General features: G+C 44.0%; 1 protein-coding gene across 1 annotated transcript; it reads left to right on the top strand.

Moving 5' to 3' along the window:
• The first annotated feature begins 14,064 nt into the window (after positions 1 to 14,064).
• LOC138627519 (fructose-bisphosphate aldolase A-like) lies at positions 14,065 to 21,641 on the top strand. Its single transcript, XM_069709922.1, has 8 exons — positions 14,065 to 14,157; positions 15,837 to 15,953; positions 16,150 to 16,416; positions 18,322 to 18,482; positions 18,784 to 18,867; positions 19,225 to 19,399; positions 19,905 to 20,104; positions 21,070 to 21,641. The coding sequence occupies exons 2-8, from the start codon at positions 15,842 to 15,844 to the stop codon at positions 21,163 to 21,165; spliced, it is 1,095 nt and encodes a 364-aa protein (XP_069566023.1). The 5' UTR covers positions 14,065 to 14,157; positions 15,837 to 15,841; the 3' UTR covers positions 21,166 to 21,641.
• The last annotated feature ends 352 nt before the right edge of the window (positions 21,642 to 21,993 follow it).

The following is a 21,993-nucleotide window of genomic DNA, read 5'->3' as shown; positions in this document are numbered from 1 at the left end:
AAGCTGTTATCAATCTGTCCGTCTCTAAGTGAGTCTCAGAATAATATCAGAATGAATGTGCTCTGTTAAATAGTCATTATTACCGTCTTGCTTCAATGGGCTCGGACTGAACTCATCAACCAGAAATACTTTCAGAAACAAAGCCAGACAGTAGATAAATTAAAAATCAGCAGTAAGCTTCTTGGCCTCAGAGAGAAAATTTTAAAAGACCTCCTTATCTCATCTTCCCGGGGTTTCAAAAAAATCCAAGCATCCCCACTCTGATAGGGTTAAACCCACTGTTCCATGGAGAGCTTCTTTTTAAACAATCTCAAATATCCATCTGAGAAACTCTCGTCTCTAAAAATAGACTCTAAAATCTGCAAATGCCTGTAAGAAAGTGTTTTCATCGACTTCAATCACATGCAGTCCCCTGGATATGTACCAAGAGGCGCAGACTGGCTACCAGGAAGTCCTGAAATCATGAGGAAGTTTGGAAATTTTCCAGATGAGCCGGTCTTGTGCAAGTTGTGCTCACTGCAGAGGAAAATTCATTTAAAGGTCCACGGAGGTCCTATTGAAGGGGTTGAAGGTTAAGGTTGGGTTAGAAAAAAGAGATAAACTAGTTGACGGACAGTGAAACAACCGACCACAGCGGTGGACACAAGCTGCCTCTCGTATTGTGAAGACTTGTTAAAAGTTTCAGCACTCTTTGGTGAACCATTGATTAAAAGAGAAAAGTTGTAGCCAGCAGTGCAGAGGACGTGCCAAAAAAAGAACAAGTGTGCCAAGATAGTGGACTTAATGAAGCAGTTCAGGTGGAGAGGAGAATAGTGCTGAGTCATGGTTACAATAAGCAGCAACCAACAGTGATGGCTGCTGTCTTGGTTTGTGGATTGCTGTTATAAAGCTTCGAGGTCAGATTTTGGCCATCGCCATTTCACTATTCTGCAGCCAGAGGTGACCATCTTTGGACAAGCTTGGGAAGAGCGAGTGAGGGTCTGATTCCGATTATCTGATTGGTAGCCTGAGGACACCTTGCCCCGCCCACCTATATTGGAAACCGGACTGCATCACAGGCCTGTCAATCAAACAGACACCCCCCCCCCTCTTCTACCCTCCCAGAAATACCACTAAGAAGACTTATTTTCAGATGAACCACCAGAAACTAAAAGGAAGGACTGGCTTTAGCTAACAATACCAAAAAAAAATGTTTTGACTTTGTATTGCATTAGACAAGTTAAATGGGAGTTTATGGCATTACAGGCCTTGCTCGATTTGGAGATGCTCTAACAATTATTTTCAAGTAGCAAAACAGTGGGTCTTGTCAAAGTCTCCCAGGTCTTTACATCTGCCCATTGCTCTGGTATCCAATATGCTGCCTTCGAGAACCGCCTGTTGACTTGCCGTCTAATATATCCCAGACCTTGACATGTGCCATTGTTACAAGATAACCAACCTAATTTGCTGTTATTTTCCTGCTTTGTGAGTGGTCATGCCGCTCTGACTTATCAGTGCAGCTTCTCAGGTGGAAAATATCCTCGCTGTCAGAAAATCCAACATTGACGACATTGTCATCTGTTTTATCAGCGAGTGTGAGCGAGGTTGTGAAGGCTTCAAACACTGTCTGATGAATGGATCAGCACTTTATGAAATCAGAGGCATATTTATATGCCTGTGAAAACAAACTGTCTGTACTTTAATGAAGGGGACTGTTTGATTTCTGTTGATAAGTGAAACAACAAATGTGAACAAAGGGCTCAAAAAGCGAGTGACAGAGATTTCAAACAATTTTTCAATTTCACAGTAGGACATCCCTGAGCTGTCAGGGACTCTCAGGAGTCAATGAGTCCATGAAAGTCAGTGAATATGTTAAAGGACACAGGAACTGGGTTTAAATCCCTGATGAGCAGACGCCTCCTCAGGGTCCAGGAGTGACTTTCATTAAGTCTGGGGCGGCTTAAACCCATCCAATAAAATGTGAGAAGAATGTTGCGGTGAGAGCAATCACGTTAATATTGAGACATTAACAATAATAATATAATGATATATCTGGCTAACCCAGTGGACCCGAGAGCATCCTGATCCGACCCTGACCCCACAGTGTTGCCCGATGACTGAAGCCAGATGCTTTAAAAACAGCCGCCATTCCAGGTCTTTGTATTTCTTATTATTACCCCTTTTATCCCAGTTATTTTCATTTCACTTTCTTTATTAGATTTGCATCTTATCTATCTTTCTCCTCCGGCACACACAGAGGTTGACAGCCTACTTTGCAATTCTATTGTACACCTATTACACCAAGCCTGGAGGAATCTAAATATAGCTAAATATCTAGATGCAAACTTGTCATTTAATGTATTTTGCCACAAAGCATAAATGACCAAATATGCACAAAACATTCTAGACAACCAGTAATGTACAAAATATTCTTGTACTGCTCCAGGTTTTTTTTTTGTATTTGTTAGTACAGTAGAATATTTTATGTTCTGTAAAAATAGGTCCATTATGTAACTATTACAAACAGTATTTGTGACTCACTTTGACTGAGACAACACTTTAAAAGTTGACAGCAGCTGGAGGTTTTCAGGCTAGTCGATTGTAGATGGTGATGCTGGATCATGTCCTGCTTGTCTTCCTAAGTTTAATGTTTAAAAGTACAAAGAAACATGTCAGTTAGCTCATCCTAACAGCTTTCAGGAAAACTGCAAACCAGTTAGCAGTGTCCCATCTGTCTCCAAGTGATCCACACTGTGTCAGTCCAGAAGGCAGAGTGATGTTAGTGCTGACAACGCAGTGCTCAGAGAGAGACGCCCAGAACTGCTCAGGCCAAAACTTTTTCAACACTGCCATCCAGTGGCACAACTCTGTCTGTATCATGGATTATATATGTACAGTATACTGTGCAATTTGGAAGCATTTATCCCTTTCAGCAAATGACCAGGGGCTGTGATATTTAAGGACAAAGGAATCTTCTTAAATGGAACAAAGAGAATAAGAAGGTTTAATTGGTTGACAGGTGTCAATTAATTAGTATCAATTAATATACAACGAACAAACGGACATACAGTGCATCCAGAAAGTATTCACGGCGCTTCACTTTTTCCACATTTTGTTATATTACAGCCTTATTCCAAAATGGATTAAATTCATTTTTTTCCCTCAAAATTCTACACACAATATCCCATAATGACAACGTGAAATTAAAAAAATTGAAATTTTTGCAAATCTATTAAAAATGAAAAAAATCACATGTACATAAGTATTCACAGCCTTTGCCATTACACTCAAAATTGAGCTCAGGTGCATCCTGTTTCCACTGATCATCCTTGAGATGTTTCTACAACTTGATTGGAGTCCACCTGGTAAATTCAGTTGATTGGACATGATGTGGAAAGACACACACCGTCTCTATAAGGTCCCACAGTTGACATGTCAGAGCACAAACCAAGACATGAAGTCCAAAGAATCGTCTGTAGACCTCCGAGACAGGATTGTATCGAGGCTCAGATCTGAGGAAGAGTACAGAAACATTTCTGCAGCATTGAAGGTCCCAATGAGCACAATGACCTCCATCATCTGTAAATGGAAGAAGTTTGAACCACCAGGACTCTTCCTAGAGTCGGCCGCCCAGACAAACTGAGCGATCGGGGGAGAAGGGCCTTAGTCAGGGAGGTGACCAAGAACCCGATGGTCACTCTGACAGAGCTCCAACGTTGCTCTGTGAAGAGAGGAGAACCTTCCAGAAGGACAACCATCTCTGCAGCACTCCACCAAGCAGGCCTGTATGGTAGAGTGGCCAGACGGAAGCCACTCCTCAGTAAAAGGCTCATGACAGCCCACCTGGAGTTTACCAAAAGGCACCTGAAGGACTGTCAGACCAGGAGAAACTAAATTCTCTGGTCTGATGAAACAAAGATTGAACTCTTTGGCCTGAATGCCAAGCGTCATGTGTGGAGGAAACCAGGCAGCGCTCATCACCTGGCCAATACCATCTCTACGGTGAAGCATGGTGGTGGCAGCATCATGCTGTGGAGATGTTTTTCAGCAGCAGGAACTGGGAGACTAGTCAGGATGGAGGGAAAGATGAATGCAGCGATGTACAGAGACATCCTTGATGAAAACCTTCTCCAGAGCGCTATGGACCTCAGACTGGGGCGAAGGTTCATCTTCCAACAGGACAACGACCTGAAGCACACAGCCAAGATAACAAAGAAGTGTCTTCGGGACAACTCTGTGAATGTCTTTGAGAGGCCCAGTCAGAGCCCAGACTTGAACCCGATTGAACATCTCTGGAGAGATCTGAAAATGTCTGAGCACCGACGCTCCTCATCCAACCTGATGGAGCTTGAGAGGTCCTGCAAAGAAGAATGGGAGAAACTGCCCAAGAATAGGAGCCAAGCTTATAGCATCATATTCAAAAAGACTTGAGGCTGTAATTTCTGCCAAACGTGCTTCAACAAAGTATTGAGCAAAGGCTGTGAATACTTATGTACGTGTTATATTTTCCTTCTTTATTTTTAATAGATTTGCAAAAATTTCAAAAAAATGTATTTCATGTTGTCATTATGGGGTATTGTGTGTAGAATTTTGAGGGAAAAATGAATTTAATCCATTTTGGAATAAAGCTGTAACATAACGAAATGTGGAAAAAGTGAAGCGCTGTGAATACTTTCCGGATGCACTGTATATTGCAACCCGGTATCAAGGCAAAACGTGAAATAGCCACACTTTGGCCTGTCAAGGCGTGACAGTTACACATTTTCCTGTGGTGGATGAAAATGAAACTACTGCACGCGTAGAACCATGTGATTTACTAGAAAATTCAACTTAAAGCAAAAACACGTGGTTGGGGTAACTAAATAAGTACATCGTTGGGGATAGCAGAAAGAACATGGTTGGAGTTAGACATTAAAACAACTCAGGGGCAAAGCGGGGCTATTTCATGTTTTGCTATGATACTAGATTTTTTTTTTATTCATACATTGCACCAATTTTAAATTCAGGTAAATATATGGCCCAGATGGGTCATATTCACAAAACATAAAGTACATTTGCGCCTACAAATAAGAGGCATGTCACTGATAGAAGCAGAACAGCTTTGCTCAGCAAGGCATTCTCAAAGTAATTTTAATATAAAAGTAACTCTTCAGACTGAGAGGCATTTAGAGAAGTCAGTGAGGCCTGCTCACAGCCAGCAATACGTTGCATTTAAAGGTTCACTTTGTGAGTTTTGAGTTTTAGGGACATCTTTTGACAGAAATGTAATATAATACTCATAAGTAGGGTTTCATTAGTGTATAATCACCTAAAGCAAAATATTTCTGTTTTTTTTACTTTAGAATGAGCCTTTAATATCTACCTTGGAGGTGAGTCATGACGCCATTTTGAGTGGGTGGAGGATGTGTGTGGGAAAAAAAAGTGACAAACTGGTATTTTGAGGTCTACAGAGTATCGGATTCTGTACTTTTATTTTGAAAGACATACGTTTCCCATGACACTACATACTAAATGTGTGCAGTAGACATTTGCTGCCATGGTTGTCATGACAGCAACGATCAAAACTAACATTGACATATATGTAGTTTTCAAGTTCAAAGTTCAGGAAGCTCCACACCGTTGCAACAGACCTTGTTTTATCTTCAGCTGCCGGCTTGGTCAGCGAGGTGCTGTACTGTATGTATCCACTGAACGGGTCATCTTTGCTTCACGTAGATTTAGGTAGGTAGATAGATAGTTACTTTATTAATCCCCAAGGGGAATTTTTTTCGCTACAGCAGCATTTATAGATACAGGAAAGCAATAAAATAACAGTACAAAATATTAAATATAAAAATGCACAGTATATACAGTACAGTAAATATATTTTTTTTAATATTTAAACAAACAAGAAACACAGACAACAGTGTTATTGTTGTGTGATGGATTTTGCCAGAAGTGAGTTATTGTACAGTCAAATTGCGGTGGGCAGGAATGATCTCCTGTATCAGGAATGATCTCCTGTATCAGGAATGATCTCCTGTATCTGTCCTTGTGACAGCAGCTGGAGGAGTCTTTTGGAGAACGTCCTCCTCTGTCCCTGCAGCAGGTGGAGAGGGTGGTCAGGATTATCCAATATGGATAATAGTTTGTTCAGCGTCCTCCTCTCCACCACCTTTTCCAGACTGTCCAGTTTGCAGCCAATGATGGAGCCGGCCTTCTTAACCAGTTTGTTAAGTCTGTTGGTGTCACCGGCTCCAATGCTGCTCCCCCAGCAGACCACAGCGAAGTACAAAGCACTGGCCACAACAGATGGTAGAACATCTCCAACATCTCGCTGCACACATTGAAGGATCGAAGTTTCCTCAAGAAAAAGAGTCGACTCATCCCCTTCTTGTAGACAACGTTGATGTTGGTCTTCCAGTTCAGTTTGTTGTCATGGAGACACCAGGTACTTGTACTCCTCAACCATGTCCACCTCCTCTCCCAGAACTCTCAGCGGTTGTGGAGCCGTTGTCTTCCTCCTGAAGTCGACCACCATCTCTCTGGTCTTGGCCACGTTCAGGAGCAGGTGATTTCTACCAGCCCACTCCACAAAGTCCTCCACCACTGCCCTGTACTCCTTCTCCCGTCCATCCCTTATACGCTGACCACTAACTCCTCCTCCCGTCCATCCCTTATATGCCGTCCACTGCAGAGTCATCAGAGAACTTCTGCAGATGTCGTGACTCTTGAGTTGTACTGGAAGTCAGTGGTGTAGAAGGTGAACAGGAAGGAGACAGAACAGTTCCCTGAGGAGCTCCAATACCACTGACCACCGTATCAGACAGCACACTGCCCAGACGGACAAACTGTGGTCTGCCTGTCAGGTAGTCATTGATCCAGGAGACGGTGGACGTGTCCACCCCCTCCACCCTCCCACCACCCGCAGCTTCTCACTCAGCAGCAGTGGTTGGATGGTGTTGAATGCACTGGAGAAATCAAAGAAAGTGATTCTCACAGAGTCACCGGTTCCATCCAGGTGAGACTGAGCTCGTTGCAGCAGGTAGATGATGGCGTCGTCCACTCCCACATGAGGCTGGTACGCAAATTGCAGAGGGTCCAGAGAAGATTTCACCAGCGGCCTGAGGTGGGCCAAGACCAGCCTCTCCAGCACCTTCATCACATGAGATGTGAGGGCAACCGGTCGGTAGTCGTTGAGGCCGGATGGAGTCGTCTTCTTAGGGACTGGAACCAAGCAGGACGTCTTCCACAGCACCAGGACGTCCTCCTGCTTCAGGCTCAGGTTGAAGAGGTGTTGTAGGACCTCAGCCAGCTGGACGGCGCAGGTCTTCAGGACCCCGGGGGGAAGATTCTTGAAACTTCATGAGCAGTTTAACTTGTTTAACAAGCATATCGACATGTACATCATCAAACAAGTTATTAAGTCTGCCTGTTCATTTTATTGTGTTTTTCAGCCTGCAAAAATTTCAACAGTGCAAGAAGACATTGTGCATTAATGCATTATTTATTTTGGAATAAATTTGAGTGGCTCAAAACTTACAAAAATATTTAATTTAATGAGGCAGAAAAGGTGTAGGTCCTAAATATAAACCACATAGTTTACATGTGTGAACAGTATGTTTGCATGCATTTGGGAAACATAAAGAGAAACAAAACATCTATTTGAGTGATTAGGTGAAGTCGTGACAGCTACAGTGTCCAGAAAGCTAATGCTCTGTTATTTCAAGATAAGCAAGGAGAGGTATCATAGGAGGACGAGTGTGGAGGAAAACTCTCTAAAGAAGACTCTGAGGAAGAACGGCTGGCAGCAAGGGAGGTATTTATGTCCAAGAGCAACACCGTCTGTTGTGTCTTCAGTAACATGGTGGTCTACAGGCCGGGTAGAAGCACAACATGTTATTTAGATTAGTACTCCAGGACCTAAAAGTCTTGTGACTTCCCATGCATCTGATATTTGTTCAACTTTCTCAACAAAGTCACAGCTGCAAGAGGCGAACAGTGCAACGGGCTTTTCATCAAATTCAACCACACTGATGTCTATACTACATAGTGCTGATATGATATGGAGTGAGCTGAAATCACCTGTAGGCCAAACCAGAGGAGAAGGAGAAGGCTTTTTTTGGAGGAGCTCCTCTCATCAAACACACCTGCTCCTTCCCCCAAACTCAGCGATGGCAGCACTTGGTAACTGAGACATAACTGAGAGGAAACAGAGAGGAATCAGAGAGGAAACAGAGAGGCAACAGAGGAAACAGAGAGGGAACAGAAGAAACAGAGAGGAAACAGACAGGAAATAGAGGTAACAGAGAGGTAACTGAGAGGAAACAGAGAGGAAACAGAGGTAACAGAGAGGTAACAGAGAGGTAACAGAGGTAACAGAGAGGTAACAGAGGAAACAGAGAGGGAACAGAAGAAACAGAGAGGAAACAGACAGGAAATAGAGGTAACAGAGAGGTAACTGAGAGGAAACAGAGAGGAAACAGAGGTAACAGAGAGGTAACAGAGAGGAAACAGAGAGGTAACAGAGGTAACAGAGAGGTAACAGAGGTAACAGAGGTAACAGAGAGGTAACAGAGAGGTAACAGAGGTAACAGAGAGGTAACAGAGAGGTAACAGAGGTAACAGAGAGGTAACAGAGGTAACTGAGACATAACAGAGAGGTAACAGAGGTGACTGAGAGGAAACAGAGAGGTAACTGAGACGTAACAGAGAGGTAACAGAGGAAACAGGGAGGAAACAGAGAGGAAACAGAGAGGAAACAAATGTAACAGAGGTAACTGAGAGGTAACTGAGAGGAAACAGAGGAAACAGAGGAAACAGAGAGGTAACAGAGAGGAAACAGAGGTAACAGAGAGGTAACTGAGAGGAAACAAAGGTAACAGAGGAAACAGAGAGGGAACAGAAGAAACAGAGAGGAAACAGACAGGAAACAGAGGTAACAGAGAGGTAACTGAGAGGAAACAGAGAGGAAACAGAGAGGTAACAGAGGAAACAGAGAGGTAACAAAGGAAACAGAGAGGAAACAGAGGTAACAGAGAGGTAACAGAGGTAACTGAGACATAACAGAGAGGTAACAGAGAGGTAACAGAGGTAACTGAGAGGAAACAGAGAGGTAACTGAGACGTAACAGAGAGGTAACAGAGGAAACAGGGAGGAAACAGAGAGGTAACAGAGAGGAAACAAATGTAACAGAGGTAACTGAGAGGTAACTGAGAGGAAACAGAGGAAACAGAGGAAACAGAGGTAACAGAGAGGAAACAGAGGTAACAGAGAGGTAACTGAGAGGAAACAAAGGTAACAGAGGAAACAGAGAGGGAACAGAAGAAACAGAGAGGAAACAGACAGGAAACAGAGGTAACAGAGAGGTAACTGAGAGGAAACAGAGAGGAAACAGAGAGGTAACAGAGGAAACAGAGAGGTAACAAAGGAAACAGAGAGGAAACAGAGGTAACAGAGAGGTATCTGAGAGGAAACAGAGGAAACAGAGAGGAAACAGAGGTAACAGATGAAACAGAGGAAACAGAGAGGAAACAGAGGTAACAGAGAGGTATCTGAGAGGAAACAGAGGAAACAGAGAGGAAACAGAGGAAACAGAGGAAACAGAGGAAACAGAGGAAACAGAGGAAACAGAGAGGAAACAGAGGAAAAAGGGAGGAAACAGAGAGGAAACAAAGGTAACCGAGAGGTAACAGAGGAAACAGAGAGGAAACAGAGGAAACAGAGAGAGAGGTAACAGAGAGGAAACTGAGACGTAACAGAGAGGTAACTGAGACGTAACAGAGGTAACAGAGAGGTAACTGAGAGGAAACCGAGAGGAAACAGAGAGGAAACAGAGGTAACAGAGAGGTAACTGAGAGGAAACAGAGAGGTAACTGAGACGTAACAGAGAGGAAACAGAGGAAACAGAGGAAACAGAGGTAACTGAGACGTAACAGAGAGGTAACTGAGACGTAACAGAGGTAACAGAGAGGTAACTGAGAGGAAACAGAGAGGTAACTGAGACGTAACAGAGAGGAAACAGAGGAAACAGAGGAAACAGAGAGGAAACAGAGGAAACAGAGAGGAAACAGAGGAAAAAGGGAGGAAACAGAGATGAAACAAAGGTAACCAAGAGGTAACTGAGAGGAAACAGAGAGGTAACTGAGACGTAACAGAGAGGAAACAGAGGTAACTGAGACGTAACAGAGAGGTAACAGAGAGGAAACAGAGAGGAAACAGAGAGGAAACAGAGGAAACAGAGAGGAAACAGAGAGGAAACAGAGGTAACAGAGGAAACAGAGGTAACAGAGGAAACAGAGGAAACAGAGGTAACTGAGACGTAACAGAGAGGAAACAGAGAGGAAACAGAGGTAACAGAGGAAACAGAGGAAAAACAGAGGAAACAGAGAGGAAACAGAGAGGAAACAGAGGTAACAGATGAAACAGAGGAAACAGAGAGGAAACAGAGGAAACAAAGGTAACAGAGAGGTAACTGAGAGGAAACAGAGGAAACAGAGAGGAACAGAGGTAACAGAGGAAACAGAGGAAACTGAGAGGAAACACAGGAAACAGAGGTAACAGAGAGGTAACAGAGAGGTAACTGAGAGGAAACAGAGGAAACAGAGGAAACAGAGAGGAAACAGAGAGGTAACAGAGGAAACAGAGGAAACAGAGAGGAAACAGAGGAAACAGAGGTAACAGAGAGGTACCAGGTACCCAGAGAGGGATTTGAAGGCTCAGACCTGGTTTCAAGGTTCAGTCAAGTTTTGGTTTGCGTTAGAGCGGGGTTGGATATTTAGTTGTGCTGGTTAAAGATAAAGTGGGAGTGATGTTGGGGCACATGTGTCTGCTTACATGGACACATTGTTAGGATCCAATTTCTTTTTTCAAACAAAAGGTCCTCATTTAAGTGAGCAGGAGAGAGAAAGGGAGACAAATAAGGTTGGAAATCAGTTTAAGATATAGTTGACTGTCACTTTGATACAGCAGCGGATGGTCTGAATGTATTGCTGGTCTGAATGTATTGCGTCCTCTCATGAATGTCACTGGTTATTTTTAAACTAATTATTGAAGCATCAAAGTATATCCTGGTGTATTTCTTTGTAATCACAGAGAGAACATGTAGCAGAGAGCAGCACTGCATCATGAGGCCGTGATAAGTCCTTCTAGTGCTATGGCCGGCCATAACAAAGGATCGGAGGTCCACACAGTAAACTGGATTTAGTTAATAGTTTAATGCACAAACCCCCACAACTGTGCAAAAACAGAAGAAGACACAAATCAACCAGAATTAAAGGCTGCCAGGAGCCCAGCACCATGTGGAAGCCTGGCTTTCTGCTCTTCCTCTCAGGTGCAGCTGATCACCAATCAAGATGGAGCCCCACAACCACACTGGAAACCATGTCAGCAAGGGAAAGGGGCGGGGCCAAGCAGACTGCACTGCAAGTGGGTGGAGACATTACCTACAAGAGAAAACACAAGGACCAAAACAGGAAGGAAGAGCTGGCAGCCTGGGCCACACTCATGACTCATTTTCTCCTGAAAACCTTAAAACTGGCTTCTGAGGGCCATAAATAGAATAGATACTCCAGTTTGTTTGTTTTTGTTTGTTTGTTTCATGTCATACTTGTTCTAACCTACAATGTGAATGTTTGGATGATGTAATTCAACATGGACAAGAACAAGAAAAATAAGTTGTGTAACTTTAGTTCAAATGGATTGAGTTGTTCATGTTTGTAATTTAAATGAGAATGTGACCAGATTTAAAGACAGATTGTGTTTTTGGTTCCTAGTTGGTAACACCATCTATGGTCTCCTTTATCTGGATACACATGATGTCCAAGCCAGAGCTGGCAAACTGAACTCTCACTTTTACACTGTAAAAAAAAAAAAAAGGTTAAACAAATGACCGAAAGAGAATGTTTGATGAGAAACAACCAACTGTACACTACATTCCCTGATTTTCACTACATTTAAATTTGAGCACATTCTTATCGTTGAATGCTTTTTTAGGATATATTAATCAGTGGTTTATCCAGCGACACACTCCATCACTTATCACTGTCTCGTGTCTTTGGAGGAAGATGTCAGAGTGATGTCATGTGGGTTCTGGCAATGGGGAGGTGGTGACTATGACTTTCTCCAGAATCAAGCTCTTGTTAGATTAGTAACTACTCCTTATATAACTAGTTTACAGTGAGTCGTAAAGTGAGCTTTTGGACACTCATCATCCTTCTATGTCTTCACTGACAGGAAATGAGTCTCCCAACATTTCACATTTGTTACCTGAACTTAAAGAAACTGACAGAAACACAATTTCTTTTGAACTAAAATTACTAAATAGAATGATGGACAGTAAATATTGCACTAAATATTAAGTAGTGAGTAATTTCAGATTTCACAGCCTGCAAATTTAACAGAAAGCCCAGGTTACATGCTACAGGTGTGGACTTTGAAACATGTATACATTCAAAGGCTATTGAGTTGCATTATCAGAAGCATGGTTTGGACCATAGGGGCTAGGATATCTAGACCTCTGCCATTTGTCCAACATTTGGACATTGTCAATGTCCATCCTTTAACCCAGTATACTCACTTCTCCTCTGCAGGGATCCACAATCTGGAGCCCCTCTAATCAGACTTATAGCGGAGGCAGGTTCTAGATCCCATCCTAATATAGACAGACAAACATTCACACTTTATGGAGTGCAGTACTGAATGACTGAACCAGAATTTGGATGTAATAACCCGGTAAAATTAGGCCATCTGTGACTCTGAATAAGCACGTGTCAGCGGGCTGCATCAGCTTCTGCTAAACATTGTATTGTCATGACTCTGAGGAAAAGTTCCAGTTGACTGTAGTAAATGTATTTGAAAAGTATTTGGTGCAAACGCATGACAGAGTTCTGAGACATTGGTGTGGATGGCTGGCTGTGTGGCAGTGGGTCTCCTCAGTGTGGTGGTGGGTCTCCTCAGTGTGGTGGTGGGTCTCCTCAGTGGGTCTCCTCAGTGTGGTGGTGGGTCTCCTCAGTGTGGTGGTGGGTCTCCTCAGTGGGTCTCCTCAGTGTGGTGGTGGGTCTCCTCAGTGTGGTGGTGGGTCTCCTCAGTGTGTGTGGTGGTGGGTCTCCTCAGTGGGTCTCCTCAGTGTGGTGGTGGGTCTCCTCAGTGTGGTGGTGGGTCTCCTCAGTGTGGTGGTGGGTCTCCTCAGTGGGTCTCCTCAGTGTGGTGGTGGGTCTCCTCAGTGGGTCTCCTCAGTGTGGTGATGCTGTGATCACGTAGCCGACCACCAGGCATCTTGCATGTGAGGATCCTCACGTAGGCCAAGAGCCGGAGGGCTTCCGGGTCTGTTGACTCCTCAGTCTGTCTTACAGGCGACCAGCTCATCCATTATGTGTAAAACTGATGTCGAGCAGACAGATCTTCAGCAGCCAGCTTGAAACAGTTAAACTCTCTTTATTATTATTAATCTGCACCCATTTTTGTCTTGGTAACACTAATCTCAACATTACATGTTTAGTTATAAGCCACTCGTTCACTGTGACTTTTAGCTCTTACTCCTCAAACATTAGTTCAACAACAGTGCTGGCTAAAGGACATAAACCTGAAATGTAAAATGCCTTCATCTCTTACAGTGAAAGACAGATTAAGTCTTTTCAGTGCATCCTCTTCAACCGACACTTAAAAACGTCTTTTCTTCATTTATCTTTTAGAAGAACTCCAGTGGACTTTTTGTGACATTTTTAACTAAGTACCGCTGCAATTTTCTGCATAAGTAGGTATGCTTCAAATTTCTCCACAAAATGTAGCTTTTCCGGTGGTGAATGCAGGCAGTCCAAAAGTTGCACTTTAATTATAGGTTTTTAGAGGATGACTGAAACCTGCATCATTTCAATAAGGACATTTGTAATTAGACCAGATTCAATTTGATCATTTTTTCTTGAATATTTGTGATCTAACTAGAACATCTCTACATGGAATCAAGTGGTGAAGGAGTAGCCTGTGAGACAAGGATGAGGGTTTAGCCGGTGTTTCCTCAGCGTCATCGCTCAGGCTGTCAACGACCGACGACGCAGGCAGCGCGTCAGTTCCGTCTGCTGCGTTCTGATTGGACAGTCTCCGCTGCGGCCACGCCCCTAAGCTGTGGTTCTTCGTCCTTCGTCTCCATCTGCTCATTTAACAGCAACTCTTCCTTCTGTCGCATCTCGGAGCATCAAGCTGGTGAGTGTCCGTTTACCAGCTGCAACATGAGCCCACAACATCTGTTTCCCTCATATTTGTTTCTCATAGGCTTGAATTCAGTCGTGTGTGCTGCCACGCCCTTAAAATACCATTTTCACGTTTTTTTTGTCATTTCTGTCGAAGTTGAATTGTTTTCTGAAACCACAGAGCTGCTGGTATTGACTGAACTATTATTACAACCCCAGTTTGACCTTCCCTAAAGTCAAGCCAGCTGAGTACTCGTGGACTGTGTCCCGGCTCAGACCCACCCGGAGGAGGAAGTGACAAACGGCTGCTGTGTGAACGTTGGTTGTTCAACGGCCTGAAGCGAGTCGTCCCAACAGCTCAACGTCCCTCAGCAACGAGCTGAGATCACAAAGTTCAAGTTATTTAGAGGCGATTCAGCCTTTGGGACGCAGTTTTTGCTGATGTTAAAATGTCTGTATTTTTTAATACCAACCAAGTGGAAGTTATGTATTTAAATAGAAGTACAGAAGTATTCGCCGTTAAAATCCACATTAGTAACTAAATAAAAGTCCTCCAGGGTATGAAGGACGGTTTATTCCAGCAAAGTAGTGCAGTAGGCACTTCATTACACTCAGTGGTTTCAAACCTATGGTTTGAGCCCCTCTAAAGGGCCACCAGATCAACCTAAAAACCCACAGATCTGTTTTTATTCTTGGATTTTTCTCCTGTTGTCTTTTAGTTTCTTTTATCTCAAAGTTATTCTTAAAGTCCTTCTCAGCTCAGAAGAGTTTGAGGTGTTGGTGCTGGATGTTTGTTCTGTTGGACAGGAGAAGACTCTTCTCGGGGAACCGCTTCACTTTCAGAGAAGAATCTGACTTCGCCTTAAAATGTGGACCTGCAGCAGAAGTTCTGACATCATCACCAGTTTGGACCAATCGTGGTTTAATAGACAGCTTCCACCAGTGTGATGTGGAAACTTCAAGCCTAAAAACACAAATAGAACCATTTCACGCATTTATTTCTGTTCTGTAAAAAGAATCTAAATATTTCTGAGAAGCCAGTTTTGGCACATTCAGTAGAATCGTCCAGTGATAACTGGGTCGGCTCTAGGACGGACATCAGTGGTGTCGGAGATCCACTAGTTCAACCGATCAGAGGAAAAGTATTTCCATATCCAGAGAATCTGCAGTTACTTTAATGAGGGAGGAGGTGTGAACTTCATTTTAACAACAAAGTTAGTTATATATCTTCAAACATGTCAGGACGAGATCTTAATTGAGAGAGCTGGAAGTGTAAAGAAGACTTCCAGCGATGACACCGGCCTCAAGCAGCTCAATATGTTTCATATCTATTAACTCTTTATAATCTATAAAACGATCAGATGTGGTTTTTAATGTAAAATCTCAACGCTGGATGTCTGAATAGTTGATTACTTTGTTGGCGTCTCTCTTTCCTTGTTTTCTGTCTGGCATGTGAATCCAAATGTAATTCCTTATATACTAATACTGCATTTGATCTTTTATTCAGTCTCACATTGGGACATTCGCTTTGTAAGAAGAGAAAAGTTCTTGTGTGTCTTAACATTTCCTTTTCAGAAGAGGAGTTAGTGTTGCGGTTTGATTTTGTAAAGCTGCAGCATCTCTTCCTGTTTCATTCCTATGAACTTATTAAACATGAGTCCGTATTGATCTGTCTCTTTCTCCCCGTCACAGTCAACATGACTCACGCGTATCCATTCCTGAGTACGGAGCAGAAGAAGGAGCTCAATGACATCGCTCGGAGCATCATCGCTCCGGGGAAAGGCATCCTGGCCGCTGACGAATCCACAGGTAGGAGGAGGAGGAGGAGGAGGAGGAGGCCGTGGTGGGTGTAACGGGATCAGATCCTCCAGACGCACAGCAACACATCACATTAGAAACTGTTAGACGGTGAAGTGTAAATAATCCCGTCTTTCAAACCAGAGTTTGTAAAAAGGGCTTTCCATTTCAAATCTCTTCTGTAACTCCACCCTCCCGGCGCCTCCAGGTAGCATGGCCAAGCGCTTCCACAGCATCAACGCCGAGAACACGGAGGATAACCGCAGGCTGTACCGCCAGCTGCTGTTCACCACCGACGAGCAGGTGAACCCCTGCATCGGAGGAGTCATCTTCTTCCACGAGACGCTCTACCAGAAGACGGACAGCGGCCGGCCGTTCCCCGAGCTGATCCGGGAGAAGGGCATGATGGTGGGCATCAAGGTGGACAAGGGGGTGGTGCCCCTCGCCGGCACCGACGGAGAGACCACCACTCAAGGTACAGCTTTTACTACTTTATATCTTTTTTCTTTTTTGAACATTTGGAGTGAGTTGTGTGTAGGTCGCCTCGTGATGACGACGACAACAACAACAACAACAACAACAACAAGAAGGTGTAACTGATGACTGATTGGATTTACTGTCATCAGGATGCTGAAGGTTTACTCTGAATAACATCGAGGCCTCTACTACAAGCAGGATTTGGGTTTATTGAGGTAACTTCAGGTTTAAATCTGAGTTTTCAGGACTACAAAGGCGGTTCACTTCTTACTGGGATATATCACCATGGCAACTGGAGCTGGAGACTGGACTTGCTCCAGAGCAGGTTAGGTTTGACGTAACAGATCAATACGTATAAAAACACTTTATACTTGTCGGGACAGACAGCTGGAAAGTCTCAGTGGAGAGGAACAGTGTTCACAGACCATCAGACTACTTCATCTTTCCTCAAATGTTTGTATGAAAATAACAGACTTTATTTGATTGTGCTTTCGTACACCAACATCATCCTACAGACACTGACTGAAGCGTTAAAGCGTTTGTTGTACTTATATATGAGCTCACTGCTTTGACTTATATTTTATTTTGATTTCTTATTTTGTCCTCGGTCTGTTTGACAGCGTTATGGCTGCAACTGAGACGAAGAGACAAAGATGGCTGCACATCCCATAATAATACACATCACAATGAAATCTAGAATCTGATTTTGCTCATCTTTGAATTCATTACATCCAACAATGTGTTAAATTAACATATAGTATTCTTTGTAGTGATAATTACACCTACTGTTGATACTTTGGCTATTTGCTACATATTTTTTACTTTATTATGAAGTTTTATTTATATACCAGCTGCCTTTTTTAGTTTTGGTTGTATTTTTGTCACTACTGGATTTGATTAGTTTTTGGTGTTATGCAGCAGTTTATAAAGACAAATTGCTTCAATGAGAAAATTTACAGGCAATAAGTCAGATTCTGATTCAGAAAAATACATATGAGCAACATATTAATTGAAGGAAATGTAATTTTAGTCAAATGTACTCATATTATGGTATTAGACCTTTCAGATTACACATTCGCTGTTTTTCCTGCATTTGGCAGCTGCAGCCTGGATTATCTTTTAAACACCTTCAGATAATATTATAGATTTTGCTCTTCATTTGTAAAATATGCTGCTCTGCTGCCAGTTCACTCGTCCATGTTTGTGGTGAGATGCTGCAAGCCCCGCCTCTTCTATATGAACATGCTCACGGCCTGATTGGGAAACTATGAGTTGACTTATGGAGTTGATAACAACCTTCGACCGCCGAGCACGATCTGGTTTGTTGGGTTTAGTTAAAGCAGATAACAGGAAGACATCCTGGGCAGGTTGAACAGTTCACCAGCTCACCAGGAGGTCTGTCACAATTATTACAAAATCACCACTTCCCTCCCAGCTTTCATCATGTCTGGGTTCAGTTGCAGATATAAAAGTAAAACACACTTCTTATAGCAGTATGAACAGTAATTATGTGATGACTGTCATGCCCCCCCCTCCCCCCGTCACAGACGTTAGCTCTCCTTCTCTTTCTCCTTCTTTGTGGTCTTGGTCACGTTTCCTCTCTCCTCCCCCTGCAGTTACTCAACATTAAGCCTCTCCTATCAGCCAATCAGAACGTAGCATTTCAGTGGCTTTTGTATAAATATGTTGATATGAACTGACACTCACTACAGCACAAGTTGACAGTAGGGTTATGGAGGTATTATAAAAGCTTTAATTCCTTACAAGCAGCTACATAGAAAATACCTGAATAAGTTTCTTTTTAAGGAGGAAACATCCGTCAGTTCGTTCCTCAGCCTCCTTCTCTTTCCTCGCCTCATTAATGAGGTCATCACTCCGACCTGCTGTCTGTTGTGTGTTGAAGGTCTGGATGGACTCTACGAGCGCTGCGCTCAGTACAAGAAAGATGGTGCTGACTTCGCCAAGTGGCGCTGTGTGTTAAAGATTACCTCCACCACCCCGTCCCAGCTGGCCATCATGGAGAACGCCAACGTGCTGGCCCGCTACGCCAGCATCTGCCAGATGGTTCGACACACACACACACACACACACACACACACACACACACACACACACACACACACACACACACACACACACACACACACACACACTCTCCATGCTCTGCCGCTCTGATGTGATGTACACAAACATCACTTTACACAACTCGGCCCATCAGGCTCTTAACAGTTGGTACACAAGCCACGACCTGAAGAGGAAACACTATTGTCTGTTGTCATGACACTAGTTGCTGTGTTTGCTTCCATCCACCAATCACCCCCCTCCACCCCCCCCCTCCACCACCACCTCCCCTTTCCTCCTCCAGCATGGCATTGTGCCCATCGTGGAGCCTGAGATTCTCCCAGACGGGGACCATGACCTGCAGCGCTGCCAGTATGTGACTGAGAAGGTGGGTGATGGAGGGGTCAGGGACACGTCGGGGGGACGGGGACACGCCAGGAGGACAGAGACACATCAGGGGGACAGGGACACGTTAGGAGGACATGTCGGGGGGACGGCTGACAGCTGAAGACAGACAGATTAGTTGACTGAGGCTGACCTTTAAAGATAGCAGCTGATGTTGTCACGACAACGCACCCTGATGTACCAGACGGAGTTCAGTCGGTTTCTGTCTGGTCTCCGGTTTGTGCCGGTGAGGACGGGTAGAGTACTGTGCTGCGTCTGCTGTGTGCTTTGATCCATTCAGTCCCCCAGCAGTGACCTGGACACAGTGGACCGCTGGTTTCACTCCGTCCGTCTCTTCCAGGTGTTGGCGGCGGTCTACAAGGCTCTGTCCGACCACCACGTCTATCTGGAGGGCACGCTGCTCAAACCCAACATGGTGACCGCCGGACACTCCTGCCCCAAAAAGTTCACTTCCAAAGAGATCGCCATGGCAACTGTCACCGCTCTACGCCGCAGCGTGCCCCCCGCAGTGCCGGGTGAGATATATATATGAGTGTTTCTCCTACAATTATCTTGGGAGGGCCGGAGGAAAGAAACAAAATACCAACCTACTCATAGAACTGTAGTTACGTCCAGTAACTACCGTTTATGAACCTGTTTCATTTCAGCTCAGTGACATTCACTCATTCATTTGTCTGTCTCTGGAAGTGGTGCTGATTTGTCTGTGGTTCATGAACGCTGTGTCACTCACAGCGCAGCAGAGCAGATGCTAGACGGGTGAATGTTATAGTTGATGAACTATACTCGTTTACATGACTGTAAAAAAAAAGCACATTAAAAGCTAAAAGTTAAACTACCGATGGACGAACCTCGACCTCAGACCAGAATATCAGCATTTTAAAAACATGTATTTAGTGAAAGTAAGAAGGATGCTGATGTTGGCCTGCTGTCTGCCCGGGGAAACACTGGATATGTTCTGTACACAGTTATCACATGTTCCTCTTCTTAACCTTCCCTGTGTGCATGCTCCTCCCCCTCCAGGTGTGACCTTCCTGTCTGGTGGCCAGAGTGAGGAGGAGGCCACCATCAACCTCAACGCCATCAACCAGTGCCCCCTGGACCGGCCCTGGGCCCTCACCTTCTCCTACGGCCGGGCCCTGCAGGCCTCGGCCCTGAAGGCCTGGGGAGGCAAGAAGGAAAATGGAAAGGCCTGCCAGGCGGAGTACATGAAGAGAGCCCTGGTGAGGAACACGGAGGAGATACGAAAACATGGCAGTCAGTCCTGGATGATGGACAACAGAAAGGGGAACAAATCTGGGACTTTCAGTTTCACAGTATCTGCTGAAAATGAATCTCAGATATCAGCCACTCTGATCCATCCATCCAATCTCGTTATCAAAACTATTTCCTAAAATGTCTTTTCACACTGTTCTTACCTGGTGAATATTCAGAAATTAATTCAGCTTTTATTAAATCACTTTTAACTAACTGACACACGGTTTTAATGTTAAATCTCAAGATGCAAAATAACTGCAGCTGACAAATAAACTTAGTGCAGTAAGCTGGTTGGTATTTGTCTCTAAAAGGTGGAGTACAATTTAGAATTAGTAGGACATAAAAAATTTTTTTTTAAAAGTACTCATAAATCAAAATTGTACTTAAGTCCAGTTCTTGAATCTACCCAGTTTTTCTTTTGGGGCCTGTTGTGGGTCATATGGTTTATTTTTTGCTTTATATCACCATAACATCTGCATTATCTCTGATTTATTACTGACTGACTGTTACTCATGATGAACGGAGTTGTGGTTGTGTGTGCAGTGGTGATTGTGCTGCTGTGAGTGTGTTGGTAACACGTGGTGTCCATGCTTTCTTTGATGATGGTAATATAAGCAGTAAAGAGTAATCAGAGTACATCTACAGTAGACATATTCATATCTCCATAGATCGATTAGAACTTCTAGTCAGAGCATTTCACCATCTCCAGAGCGTCAGTCAGCACAACACTAAATGTATCCTGAAGTGTCACATCATGGCTCCCTTCTGCAGGGAAACAGGGTAATTTTTATATATATATATACACATACATATAGTGACATTTCAGGGGCTGCATGGGGACAGTCCTCCTCCTCCTGCCCAGATAATAGCTGCTCCTGCTCAGATATTATGAACCATCCTAACCTGCTCTGCTGAATGTGTTTGTCCACAGAATAACAGCCAGGCTGCTCTGGGGAAGTACGTGTCCTCCGGATTGAAGGGGGCAGCAGCACAGGAGTCTCTGTTTGTGGCTGACCACGCCTACTGAGGTCAGCCAGGCTGCCTTCACCCCCCCACCCACCCACCCCCCCATCACTTCACCCCCTCCAGCTGGAACAGGCTGCAGCCTCCAGAGACCACCGACCTTCACCTTTATTCCACTAGTGATGGGAAATATATTATATTTATAACAAAGATTATAAATATATTCTGATTGAATAAATTGAATAAGATATACATTCTCCTTCCAGTCCTTCTTTGGACTCGTGATGTCAGTGTTACTCAACCGCCTGATTCAGTGTGTCCTAAAACAGAGAGAGAGAGAGAGGAGAGAGAGAGAGAGGGATGAGAGAGAGAGAGAGAGGAGAGAGAGAAAAAAAAGTGTTGTCCTGCCGTCCTCCATTTCTTGTTCCATCTGCTTTCGGGCGTCTTCGTTCTTTCATTTCTCAGCTGAACCACTGAGAGACTTTGTAAAGGACTTCAGAGAAAGCATGTAAAGTATTAAAGTCTAAACACTGGAAAGAAGTTCAAATTGAAGGATTTCCCGATTATTGGCGTGTTGTGTTATTGATGGATGGAGGCTGACCTACCAAATACGTCGGAGCAGAAGTTCAGCTGGTTTTTCCAGTTAATGGAGCCGTCACCAGCTACTCAGTTAAAGCTTCACACTACGTCCAATGAGAGCCCAGCTCGCTGCGGTTGAAACAGCTTTGTGCTGAGCTGTTAAACTCATCCCAGATTCATTCCAACTACAGCTGAACAACGTGTCCGTCCCACGGAGGGTCAGAGGGACGCCAGGCAGACAGCAGCCCTCCACATGACGCTCTCAGCTGGCTGACGGTCCACTTCAGTCTTACTACCTGATGATGAACGCCGC

This window comes from Brachyistius frenatus, unplaced genomic scaffold (genome assembly GCF_029030835.1).
Source record: "Brachyistius frenatus isolate BFR_SWC_R1_liver_20210118 unplaced genomic scaffold, ASM2903083v1 Contig_87, whole genome shotgun sequence".
Taxonomy (NCBI): Eukaryota; Metazoa; Chordata; class Actinopteri; family Embiotocidae; genus Brachyistius; species Brachyistius frenatus.
Note: the sequence above shows the minus strand (reverse complement) of the source record. Positions and strands in the feature narration are given on the sequence as shown.